We start from the raw sequence: 13,732 nt of genomic DNA on the forward strand, positions 1-13,732 counted from the left end.
ATAGAATATATGCGAAAGTAAACAACGGATTTTAATTACATCTGTATTATTATCTAAGTAACCATTGAACAATTTGTTATCGTGTGTTCTTTGATGTTACAAGTTCCAATTGCATTTTGTAATTTTAATCTCGTTTTGTTGTTAACTAATTTTCATCTAGCACCTGATTGCTTTGTTTTCGAATACAAAATTTATACGCTGTACACTGTACATGTTCAATTGCTATTAATAAATATACATGACATTCACAAAATTTTTTCGAACTTTTTACTATTTGTATATAGTGAAAATTAAAGACCCCCAGGCGGGACCAAGTAGTACATGTACTTTCTAATACAAAAATTGCTGTAGATTCGCCGCAAATTACTGCGATACATCACGGCGATTTTCTTGAACCGCCATGAATTTGGCGAACTTGCACGCGGCAATGTTTTACCGCGTAATGTCTCGTCACGTCATAGACTACACTCGCGGCATTACGCGACTTTTGCGGGTTTCGCATGTCCAGTACTGTACCAAAAAATAAATAAAAAAATAAATAAAACAAGTTTGAAAACAGCAAGTCATATTTGGTATCTTCAATTCGCCACGGATATGACTTTTATACAAAGCGTGCAATATATATAACTTAAAAAGTCATATTCCGTATCTTCTTTCTGCTACGGATATGACTTTTATTTAAATTAGAACATGCAACGAATATAACGTGTAACATTTTTATAACAGTATCAAATTTAACCATTTTTGGCATGTAATTTCATTTTATTATTATAAAATATCATATGAAGAAAAAACTTTATGAACTATAAGTCATATTCGGTATCTTCTGTCCTTCACGTTAACCCATGTACTGAATCAACCGTTTCCAAATGTCGCGTATTGCCAGGTAATATGCGGTATGTCTTAATACCGGAGATGACTCATATCCTCAGATATGACTTTATAAATATGACTTATATTTTACAAAGTAATTATTTTTTTATTATATTTTCTTGATAGTTTTATAATAATAAAATGATTTTACATGCAAAATATCGTTAAATTTGGTCCATAAATAAAAAAGTTATAAGTTATATTCGAAATACGTTCTATAAAAGTCATATCCGTAGCAGACAGAAGATACCAAATATGACTTATATTTTATAAATTGATTATTTTTTTTATTAACTTTTCTTGATACGGTGTTTTATAATAATAAAATGATTTTATATTCAATATATCTTTTAATTTGGTTCATAAATAAAAAAGTACTTACATAAATAACCACAAACTAGAGAAGGGATTTTCTGTGTGTCACGCAGTTACATGTACTGCATGTGCGTGGAAATAACTTATTATAGAACATAGCAAATGGAGGTGTGGAAACTGGATAAAAAATAATGTTTGTTCAATTAATGAATTTTTGTAAATCATTTATATGGTCACACGTTTACAATTGATTCCAATTATTTTAAATACCGGGTATTGAATACCAACCATAGGTGCTTGAAGCAAACTTTTTTATGTTCTATATGGGCTATATATACTGAGTATATACTATAATCTTAATATACATATATATAATATAGGCCGATTATGTAAACTATTTGATAAAGTGACTAGCCCCTGTGATGCCAAATGTTTTCAAACATTTTTTTTCCAAAATGAAAATCACACCAAATTACCTCCCTGTGTCTCTAACAAATACTGCCGAATTTCGTTGTAATCTCGCACGTCTGCTAAGTGGGTGTTAACCCTTTCCCCCATGAGCATATTGTGAAAAATGGCCAGTTTCACTGAAAAGCCTCCTCTTACAAGTCCAAACTGCTATGAAACTATGAAAAATGCTTCAATACTAATCAAACTTGGCACAAATGTTGACTGGAATTGCCTTTGTAACGACATGCTCAGTCTTAAATTTACTGTTACCATGGCAACGAGGGGACATCTCAAAATTGCCAAAAATCACTATTTTGCCTCGATTTTTTCCATCAAAATTTATTTCAAAGTGCTGCAACTTCTCAAGGGATTGAGATAGAGTCAAAGGCTTTTCAGCGTTGGTTACACGTTACCTTATGATCGACCTGGGGCCATTTTAAGCCTCTCACAAGTCCAAAATTTTCTTGGCGATAAGGGGGACTTCGCCCCCTTCAAACCCCCCAAACAGAAGGGGGTACATCCCCCTTCTGGCAACCCCCTGGTGTATTTTTTGGATGCGGGCGGCGCCGAAAAAGTGGTCACTTTTTTTAGCAACATTTCTCAAACGAAAACATGTTTTCGGCCCAAATAGGACATTTTTTCACTATTTCAGGCCTAAAAAAGGGGGGGGGGGTCGAAAGTGCGTTGTTTCGCGTATATATGAGGTAAAGGGTTAAGACCCCTCAATTCAGATTTTACAAGAAAATTTGTGTCAGTGTTTCTTTGTATGAATTAAATTATGATTATAAAATGTTAAACTATAATAATTATTCAGGTTGTAAACACTATAATTTGCTTATTAAACCCCGGTATATTTTGAACGGCAAGGACGGGATTTAACCTAATCCGTAACCTCATAATTGCAACAACAACACTAAAATTAGAATGGAAAATGCTTTAAACTTTATAGTTACTAGTCATTAGTTGTCTTTTATAGTTATATGATAAAAGAAATAAACAAATTGTTCAGTTTTCATAGTTTATTTATCTATAATCCTGATCGATGACACCACTAGTTTTTTTGTCTTTTTTGGAACACGTATCATATTTACCCAGTATTTTTGACTTTGAATTGCAATCCAAGACCATAATTACTTATTTATATAAAATCTAACATAATCTTTTTGTTTGATTTGTTTAGATATTGATAGAGTGTCAGGATGGCACATCAACTTCAGTTAGAGAAGGAAAAATACAGACAGTGGGTAAAGGCTGGTTTAGGACTTGGATATTTAAAGGAGGGACTGGTACCATTCTGTAATGACATAGCTGACCAACAACATAAGGATATTTTACAAAACATTCGGTCTACAAAGTCACTACCATCAACTGTGACATGTGGGGGCTGTCAAGTTGAAACTCTCAAGCCAGACCATAAGCCAGTACCTGGGAATGCTGGAAACAAAATCTGTCCTCTTGGGCAAGTAAAATGCAGCTGTTGTTTTAAGGGCAAAATTGCTTGTCCGAACAACATATGTGGCGCCATCTATGATTTTATTGTGCAGCATCATGCCTCCACGCCACCTGCACCTAACTGGAAAAACAGCGATGCTCTACAGTGGGTGACAGATCCTTGGAGCATTTGTAAGTGTTTTATAAATGCTCCAGGGTACGAGCAGAAACAATCTGCTGGTGAAACTGATTGCACTGGGCTATTACATCTAATGATAAATAACCAGTATTTTCATAGCCACATTGGATGTGATGTGTAACAAACAATCTTTTTACAAACTTTGTCTTCTTTTTCCCCAATTCCAAAAAATCCATATCCCAAAGTCGGTGATTTGAAAAGACGGTAATTTTTAGGCTCACCTGACCACGAAGTGGTCAAGGTGAGGTATAGTGATGGGGCTATGTCTGCGTCCGTCGTCCGTGCGTCGTCAACAATTTTGGTTTTTAACAGTCTAGCAGTCACAGTTTTGATTGGATCATCATCAAACTTTGTCAGAATGTTTGTCTCAATGAAATATAGATCGAGTTCGAAGATGGGTTATCTCGTGTCAAAAACTAGGTCACGGGAGCTAAAAATAGAAAAAGCTTGTTAACACTCTAGAGGCTGCAGTTTTTCATCCAAATATTCTGAAATTTGTCAGGAAGGTTGTTTTGATGATATCTAAATCAAGTTCGAGGATGGGTCATGTCCGGTCAAAAACTAGGTCACAGGAGCTAAAAATAGAAAAAGCTTGTTAACACTCTAGGGGCTGCAGTTTTCATCCAAATATTTTGGAAATTTGTCAGGAAGGTTGTTTTGATGATTTCTAGGTCAAGTTCGAAGATGGGTCATCTCCGGTCAAAAACTAGGTCACAGGAGCTACAGTACAGATAACGCGGAATATGCAAACTCCTGCGAGTAACGAGTAATTACAAAAAGCGTGACTCCGAGTGGATTATAAATCTCTCGTACACAAAAGAGTGACTCCGCGTCGATAACGAGTGAACTCGGGACTCCGTGAATCTCCGAGCCAAAAAGAGTGACTCCGAGTAATGGTATGCTATATTTATTCATTTATTAATATAATGCTCTACCTTTAAACTAAAATCCTTGAAGGCATATACATGTTATTATTCATTCAAAATAAAAATGTTGTTGAAAATTCTTCATTTATGTAAAGTATCACAAGTGAAAACGAAAGTAGTTATTGCTACTGACTGAATTAATCAGGATAAAAATAAACTTGATGACGTTTAGGGTAGTGTTTTTCTAATCAAATGTACCTTTCAACTGTTTCACGGTAAATTGAAAACAACAACGGTAAAAATCATCTTTATTTTCGAATCGTAATCTAAAATGAAATGTAAAATGAGTTAAAATTGTACTTGCATTTATTTACACCACCTAGACACTGACATGGAGTTACGCGCTGTTATTTTTGTCTCGGAGTCACTCTCATCACACGTTTCTCACGCGGAGTCACTCGTTTTTATGGACAAATACTCTCGCGGAGTTGCGAGTGGATTCCTCGATCCTCCGAGGATTTTGCATATTCCTCGTTATCTGTACTGTAAAAATAGAAAAAGCTTGTTAACATTCTATAGGCTGCAGTTTTGATTAAAATATTCTGGAAATTTGTAAGGAAGGTTGTTTTAATGATTTCTAGGTCAAGTTCGAAGATGGGTAATGTCTGGTCATCCAAAAAACTAGTGTCACAGGAGCTAAAAATAGAAAAAGCTTGTTATAATGGTTTGCAGTTTTTCATCCAAACATTCTTGAAATTTGTCAGAAAGGTTGTTTTATGATTTCTAGGTCTATTTCGAAGGTGGGTCATCTCAGGTTCAAAAACTAGGTCACAGGAGCTAAAAATAGAAAAAGCTTGTTAAACACTCTAATGGCTGCAGTTTTCATCTTAATATTCTGGAAATTTGTCAGGAAGGTTGTTTTGATGATATTCTAAGTCCAAGTTGGAAGATGGGTCAATCTCCGGTCAAAAACTAGGTCACAGGAGCTAAAATAGAAAAAGCTTGTTATCACATAAGGGGCTGCAGTTTTCATCCAAATATTCTAGAAATTTGTCAGGAAGGTTGTTTTGATGATTTCTAGGTCAATTTCGAAGATGGGTTCATCTCAGGTCAAAACTAGGGTCACAGGAGCTAAAAATAGAAAAAAGCTTTGTTAACACTCTATAGGCTGCATTTTTGATTAAAATATATTTGGAAATTTGTAAGGAAGGTTGTTTTTAATGATTTTCTAGGTCAAGTTCGAAGATGGGTTATCTCAGGTGAAAAAACTAGGTCACAGGAGCCAAAAATAGAAAAAAAACTTGTTTACACTCTAGTGGCTGAAGGTTTTGATTCAAATATTCTGGAAATTTGTCAAGGAATGCTGTTTTGATGGTTTTCTGGGTCAATTGCAAGATTGGTCCATGTCCGGTCAAAAACTAGGTTCACAGGAGCTAAAAAATAGAAAAATCTTTTTTAAACACTCTAGTGCCAAATTTCCTGGAAATTGGTCAGGAAGGTTTTTTGATGATTTCTATGTCAAGTTTGAATATGGGTCGTGTCGGTTCAAAAATTAGGGTCACATGCCCAAATATGGAAAAAATCTTTATAAACACACTAGAGGTCACATGTTTGACTCAGTTGTCATCAAAAACTTGGTCATGATGCTTGTTTAAGACATTGCTTGGGATGCGACGGTAATGTGTCAGCTGGAGCGATCCAGGGGCCATCATGGCCCTCTTATTTGTATTTGGTGTGGACGTTTTTGATCATGTTTCGGATATCTTTTAAATCCTTATCAGTTTCAGTAATAATATTTTATTTAGCTTTTGTTTGAAGAGTTTGCACATCTTATATGCTGGCATAATTTTTTTCCCAAATAATAAATTTCACAACTAAGTCTTGATACAATGTCTCCAAAATTTGCAATGAATATTATACATTTAAGAAAAAGGCCTGGTAAAATTTAACAATGTAAGTACCTAAACAAGTTGTCAACAAAACAATAATTTTGATAGCTTAACAGTATACACATGTATATGCATAGAACAATATTACAACCTGTGTTTTCTATTCAATAGGTACGTCAGTATAGAAATAATATTTTCCACTCAAGCAGCATGGAATTAGAAGAAAGTGAGGCCAATTCATATATTGACGATATGATAGCAGTTTTACAAGATGGTAAAGAGCTATTACAACAACCAGATGCCCAGATAGCGGTGAAAAAAACTTCAAGATGTAAGTGTAAATAATGAATTATATCAGTTTGAAATCTTTATAGAGTTAACTTAAAATGATTAAAGATAACAGTCATGCCACATAATTCAGGACAAAGTTAAGGTAACGAGTTTGAAGTGGTAATAATAATTCCCTTAAGTTAATTGATAAAGTCACATGAAAATATATATGTACCTATAAAATGTTAAATTATAAAAACAAAGAGATCTTAGTTGTAAAGAACTTCTAAATTCCAAAAACTTTGAAATTTGAACAATTTTAAGGGTCCTGAAATTCTATATAATTCATACATCTGAAATTAAGGAATTCTAAATTCTGATATTGTGGTAAGGTTTGGATTATATCAATAAAAAATTACTTTAAATATTCGAAAATTGAAAAAGCGTGTGAAGAATATTATACGTTGTATTGAAGGAAATATTATAAATTACAAAGCTACATTTTTTATGATAGAAAATATAATAAAACTGATTTCTTTTAATCAGCTGAAGAAGAAAGATTTCATTATTACCACTGAAAGCTTTGATGAAATTCTAAGAGAAAATTAAGGAAGAACTGGCAAAAATTCTGAAATCCACAGAAAGTGCTGCAACTAAAGAAGAATATGATGATCTGAAGAAGAAGCTAATAGACCTTGAAGCCAAGATGTCTGGTGAAAAGGAGGGAAAGCTGGAAATTGAAAAAGAACTTGAAGGACTAAAGAAAACAATAAAAGAACTTGAATTCCAAATGTCTCAGGAAACACTTGAGAAAGCCGAATTGAAAAAGAAATTTACTGTTCTAGAGATACTTGTATCAGAACAGAAAGAGGTAAAAAAAATTTCCTTCTGTTTGTTAACTAAAATGAGCCGCGTCACGACAAAACAAACATAATGTGTTGCGACCAGTGTGGATCCAGACCAGCCTGCGCATCCGCGCAGTCTCATCAGGATCCATGCTGTTCGCTTACAAACCCTATAACAAGTAGAGAAACTGATAGCGAACAGCATGGATCCTGATCAGACTGTGCGGATGCGCAGGTTGGTCTGGATCCATGCTGGTCGCAAACCCATTATGTTGGTTTTGTCGTGACGCGGCTCAAGTGATGTATGTTAAGCGTATACATGTATATAGACATCTTTCCATTAAAGAAGGTCAAGACATGATAGGTAATTGTAAAGAAATTACTTTATGATTTAAGTTCTTGTAGTAATATACTTTAAATTACTTTATGATTTAAGTTCTTGTAGTAATATACTTTAAATTACTTTATGGTTTTAGTTATTGTGGTAATATACTAATAAATTACTTTATGATTTAAGTTCTTGTGGGCCATGTGGTAATATACTTTTAACTGAAAAAAAAAAAACCAGATTTATCCCATGTACAATGGGTACAAAATGTATATAGCCTTAATTATCCAATGCTTACAAATATTGTTGGAATTTTTAAAAAGTAAATTTTCCAAAATCCCGTATGAAAAAAAAAAGTTTTAGCATATTTCCTGAAAAGCATATGGCACATGCAGAAACTCCTTGCTTAAAGGGATATTCAGGCAAAAAATCATAATGATCTTATGTACTCAAATCACGCTAAAATGACATTTCTTAAAGTCCCAGCATGAAATTCTGTTTTAATTTTATTTATTTTTGGTTTAACGCGTAAATTTATCTATATATGTTTAACAAAATTTAGAAGCCAACAGAATCACTGAATAGTTTTAAAGACAAGTCGTGTGACTTGAACAAACTCTTGAAGTTACAATAACAGATATTGTGGATATTGTATGATAGAAACAAGTGTAAGTCATTCATTTGACATGTTCTTTAATGTTTCCAGAGTTCACTGTGCCAACTATTGTGAAATCTTAGCGCACTAACCTGACCCATGCGGGTCAAGTTAGGAAACCACCATTCTATTCTTTATATGGAGAAAAGTTATGTTCCTTTGACTGTCTTATGTATTCATTTTGAGGGCATTTACAGAATAATGAATGGAAAAAAAACAAAGTAAGAAATTAAAATGTTGCCTTTGTCCCCCTTTTAAGGCCAAAACTCATTAATAAAAGGTCAAACTTAAAAGTTAAATATAGCTATTCTTACCCTGATGAAGGTCAAACATATAAGGTTTAATGTAAGCTGGCTGAGCTTCCTAATGGTGATGGTCATATTTAAAAGGTTTAATGTTAGCTATGCTTACGCATCATTTAATGTAAGCAGTTCTTGCTCATGGTGATGGTCACACTTAAAGATTAAATGTTAGCTATGCTTGTTCATAGTGAAGATAACACTTAAAGTTTTATGATAGCTATGCTGGCTTATGGTGAAGATCCCACTTAAAATGTTAGCTATGCTTGTTCATAGTGGAGATCACACTTAAGGTTCAATGTTATCTATACTGGCTCATGATGAATATCCAACTTAAAGGTTAAATGTTAGTTATGCTTGCTCATGATGATAATCACATTTAAAGGTGGAATGTTAGCTATGCTTGATCATTTGTGAAGGTCACACTAAAAGGTTAAATGTTAGCTATGCTTGCTCATCGTGAAGGTCACACTTAACGGTTAAATGTTAGCTATGCTTGCTCATGGTGGAGATCACACTTACAGGTTAAATGTTAGCTATGCTTGCTCATCGTGAAGGTCACACTTAACGGTTAAATGTTAGCTATGCTTGCTCATGGTGGAGATCACACTTAAAGGTTAAATGTTAGCTATGCTTGCTCATCGTGAAGGTCACACTTAACTGTTAAGTGTTAGCTATGCTTGCTCATGGTGGTGATCACACTTAAAGGTTAAATGTAAGTATGCTTGTACTTAGTGAAGATCACACTTAAAGGTTAAATGTTAGCTATGCTTACTCATGGTGAAGATCACACTTAAATGTTAAATGTAAGTATGCTTGTACTTAGTGAAGGTCACACTTAAAGGTTAAATGTTAGCTATGCTTACTCATGGTGAAGATCACACTTAAAGGTTAAATGTAAGTATGCTTGAACTTAGTAAAGATCACACTTAAAGGTTAAATGTAAGTATGCTTGTTCTTAATGAAGGTCACACTTAAAGGTTAAATGTTAGCTATGCTTACTCATGGTGAAGATCACACTTAAAGGTTAAATGTAAGTATGCTTGTACTTAGTGAAGGTCACACTGAAAGGTTAAATGTTAGCTATGCTTACTCATGGTGAAGATACCACTTAAAGGTTAAATGTAAGTATGCTTGTACTTAGTGAAGGTCACACTTAAAGGTTAAATGTTAGCTATGCTTACTCATGGTGAAGATCACACTTAAAGGTTAAATGTAAGTATGCTTGTACTTAGTGAAGGTCACACTTAAAGGTTAAATGTTAGCTATGCTTACTCATGGTGAAGATCACACTTAAAGGTTAAATGTAAGTATGCTTGTACTTTTGAAGGTCACACTTAAAGGTTAAATGTTAGCTATGCTTACTCATGGTGAAGATCAAACTTAAAGGTTAAATGTTTGCTATGCTTGTTCATAGTGAAGATCCTACTTAAAGGTTAAATGTAAGCTATGCTGGTTAAATGTAAGATTTGCTTGCTCATAATGAAGATCACACTTAAAGGTGAAATGTTAGCTAAGCTGGTTCATGGTGATGGTCACATTTAAAAGGTTAATGTCAGCTATGCTTACTCATTGTTAAGGTTACACGTAAAGGTTAAGTATTATATCTTGTTTGTTATGTTAGGGTTTGCCTTACCTATTGAATGATTTTCTTCAATCATTGCTTAAGTTACACAATTCAGCACTGAGAAATGTTAAGTTTGTTGTCCAGGGACAGATTTTGTTTTAAAATAAGGTATAGAACTATGAACTTTGATAATCATGTTGATAATTTTAGCTTCAAATTTGTGCAACTTAGAAACATTCTTTGAGAATATAAAATGTGATCCAATGACCTACTCCTTTATTGCAGAGCATTTTCTTACAAAGAATTTTGGGTGAGTGATTAACCCATTACCCGATATTATGGCTTAAAACGTCTTTTTCACGCCCCCCCCCTATTGTTGTCTGAAATGGTGAAAACAATGCCTTATTTAGGCTCTCAACACTTGTTTTTGTTTGAGAAAAGTTGTTTAAATAAAAAAGTGACCACTTTTTCGGCAAGGCCCCCCCCCCAACCAAAAGATACATCAGGGGTTGCCAGAAGCGGGATGTGACCCCTTCTGTTTGGGGGGTTTGAAGTTGGGCGGCAGTCCCCCTCATCGCCAAGAAAATTTTGGACATGTGACAGGCTAAAACTGACCCAAGATCGATCATGAGGTAACGTGTAACCTACGCTGAAAAGAATTTGACTTTATCTCAATTCATTGAGAAGTTGCAGCACTTTCAAATCAATTTTGATGGAAAAAATCAATGCAAAATAGTGATTTTTTGGCAATTTTGAGATGTCTCCTTGTTGCCATGGTAACAGGAAATTTAAGCCTGGGAATGTTGTTACAAAGGCAATGGTTCAGTCAACATTTGTACTAAGTTTGATTAGAATTGAAGAAGTTTATATAGTTTTATAGCAATTTGAACTTGTAACGGGAGACTTTTCAATGAAAACAGCCATTTTTTCAGAAAATGCTCATGAAGTAATGGGTTAAATAGGGTGATCATAATGGTTATTATGCTAAAATATAAAAATGAAATAAAATATGTACACAATTCTGTACATACCTTTGGGCATTAAATACTATTTATATCTTGTTGATTAGTTTTGAACAAAAATGTCTTTTTTGGAGAAAAGAAGATGATTTGTTTTTGCAGGAGATGGCAAAAATTAAGACAGTAACTTCCTCAGGTCAAAGTCAGGCAGAGTATGAGCAAACCAAGTTAGGTGAGTAAATATTTGTTTTGATAGTGTACATACAAGTGTATGATATTGCCATTAATATAAATAAAAACCAGCTGAATATCATCGTTACTTTATCATTTTAGAAATTAATATGATACAATTATATACTCCGGATCATACAATATCATTAAATTTATAATATTAAAATTTATGAAATTACAATGTAACATTTGATGATATTCTACCACATAATGTGGTTGGTGCTATACTGGAATCACTTTGCGGCATCATTAGGTCAGTCATTCCGTCTGTTTGTTTCCATCGGGTCAATATCCCCTTGAAGGACAAATGCCAAACATCAAACTTTTTTTCTTTTCTCTATATATTCTATACCCCCTGTGTGTAAGTTTCCTTAAATTTGCCTCAACAAGGCAGTATGCATAACCAATGTCTGTGCTTGGTTTACAAGGCAATGTTTAGAACCTATGCCTCTGCCGTGCTGGCTCACAGCTTCTTTGATTGTCAAAGGTCAAATATCAGACAGACAATCATGTACTCGCTCTATAAACTGTATAAATTTTCTTTAAATTGGCATAACTGTTTACTGTAACATGAAAAGACATACTACAGCTGTGCCAGTTCAAGGTCAAGGGAACCCTTGAAGGTCAAACGTAATATATGGAACATTTTCGTCTCTGCTATATAAATCCTATACCCGGTCATGGATTTTCTTCAAACTTGGATGTTCATCTCAATAAGGCAATGGGCAGAACCAATGCCACTGCCATTCCAGCTTAAGGCAAAGGTCACCTTTGAAGGACAACGGTCAAATATCACAAACTTTTGTGTCAGCTCTATAAATCTTACATGCCTTTTACGATCTTCTTCAAGGTCATGATCAATCTTGAAGGTCAAAGTCAAAAGTCCGATCATTTTGTGTCGAACCCTTGAAGGATTTTCTTCAAACTTGACCCAAAACAATGGGATATGCAGAACAAATGAAGCTTCTTTGCAGGCCTTTTGTTTGAACTATAAATGCCATCCTTTTCAAATATCTTAATACAATCCCATCAAGATAAAAACAAGGGAGCATAAGTGTTTACCCCAGTTAATTGTTGTTGGCGTGTGTTTTCAAAAACCTTGTCCCGCCTATATCTCTATCATGCTTCATGAGATTTTGAAATGATTTGGCAAAATGTGTAGAATGAGGAGACAGTTTGTATGGCGCAAAACATAAATCCCTAGCTCCAAGGTCAAGGTCACAGAGAGTTTAAATGTCAGCAATTATAAATTTATTAGGCCCATAACTTTTTATACATTAGGGATTTTGAAACAATTTAGCATAAATGTTGAGCATGATAAGCCAGTGTTTCAGGTTCAAGATATAGACCCCAGGTCAAAGTTGAAAGTCACACTTACTCTTACAGGTCAAAGGTCAGCAGTTTAAAGAAAATCTTCGCTTGTCTTACACTCTGTTATCCATAAAGAGAATGGTCAATAAGTAAACACTGCTGGCAAAAGTGTTTAGAATTATAAGTCATTGATACCCTACCATCCAAAATATAGGGGCGTTCTGTGGCAGAGTGGTTAAGGTTGTTGACTTCAAACCACTTGCCCCTCACCGCTGTGGGTTCGAATCCCTACAGGGACTTTGGATTTTTTCATGTGAGGAAGCTATCCAGCTAGCTTATGGAACGTCAGTAGTTCTACTCAGTGCCGGTTCGTGCCTGAAATAATGCACAGAAGGGCACCTGAGGTTTTCCTCACCAGTTAAGCTGGAAGCGTCGCCATATGACCTATACTGTGTCGGTGTGACATAAAACCCAATCAAATTAACAAATAAAAACCATTCAAAATAATTGTATCTTATGTAAAATATTACAGAGCTTATATTTATTAAATTTATTGCTCCAGGTCACAATAAACAGTTTGTGCTCCATTGCCTTTTAAATATTTATCAACAGCCATCTGTCCTTATACTTGAAAAGGTCTTTTATTATACCCCCACAAACGAAGTTTAGGGGGGGGGGTTATAGGAGTCAGCTTGTCGGTCGGTCGGTCCGTCATGGTTAGGATATTGTTATCAAACTTGGCGTATAGCAAGCTTATATGAAGATCCCAGTTGCGATTACAATTAATTGAAATATTTCTTTTACACAGTTTTATAGTTTTTGTTCAAAATTTTTCTTCAGACTACTTTTTTTCATAAAGTCAAAGTTGCAGGTGGGGGTATTAACCTTTTCCCTTATATAAGCGTGTTTCGTCGGCTTTTTGCCCCCCCCCCTTTTTTGAGGCCTCAAACAGTGAAAAAATGCCCCTATTAAGGCCCCAAACACTGTCTTTTGTTTGAGAAATGTTGTTAAAAAAAGCGACCATTTTTTTGGCGCCGTCCCCCATTCAAAAATTACATCAGGGGGTTGCCAGAAGGGGGATGTGCCCCCTTCTGTTTGGGGGTATGAAGGGGGGCGGAGTCCCCCTCATCGCCAAGAAAATTTTGGACTTGTGAGAGGCTTAAAATGACCCCAGGTCGATCATAAGGTAACGTGTAACCAACGCTGAAAAGCCTTTGACTCTATCTCATTCCCTTGAGAAGTTG

The 13,732-nt window shown here is 34.8% G+C and overlaps 2 protein-coding genes across 5 annotated transcripts in view; both read left to right on the plus strand.

Moving 5' to 3' along the window:
- LOC132739690 (uncharacterized) overlaps nucleotides 1–13,732 on the plus strand; it is a 109,262-nt gene that overhangs the window by 28,279 nt on the left and 67,251 nt on the right. The gene's annotated exons all lie outside the window — the stretch shown is intronic.
- The window catches only part of LOC132739691 (uncharacterized), a 35,542-nt gene continuing 27,983 nt past the window's right edge, over nucleotides 6,174–13,732 (plus strand). The window contains exons 1-3 of the mRNA XM_060727453.1: nucleotides 6,174–6,354; nucleotides 6,840–7,164; nucleotides 11,109–11,178. Coding sequence (XP_060583436.1) covers nucleotides 7,000–7,164; nucleotides 11,109–11,178 — 235 coding nt within the window. The 5' untranslated portion in view covers nucleotides 6,174–6,354; nucleotides 6,840–6,999. The remainder of the gene's footprint in view (nucleotides 6,355–6,839; nucleotides 7,165–11,108; nucleotides 11,179–13,732) is intronic.

This window comes from Ruditapes philippinarum, unplaced genomic scaffold (genome assembly GCF_026571515.1).
Source record: "Ruditapes philippinarum isolate M1 unplaced genomic scaffold, ASM2657151v2 ctg9020_1_1_1_1, whole genome shotgun sequence".
Classification (NCBI taxonomy): Eukaryota; Metazoa; Mollusca; class Bivalvia; order Venerida; family Veneridae; genus Ruditapes; species Ruditapes philippinarum.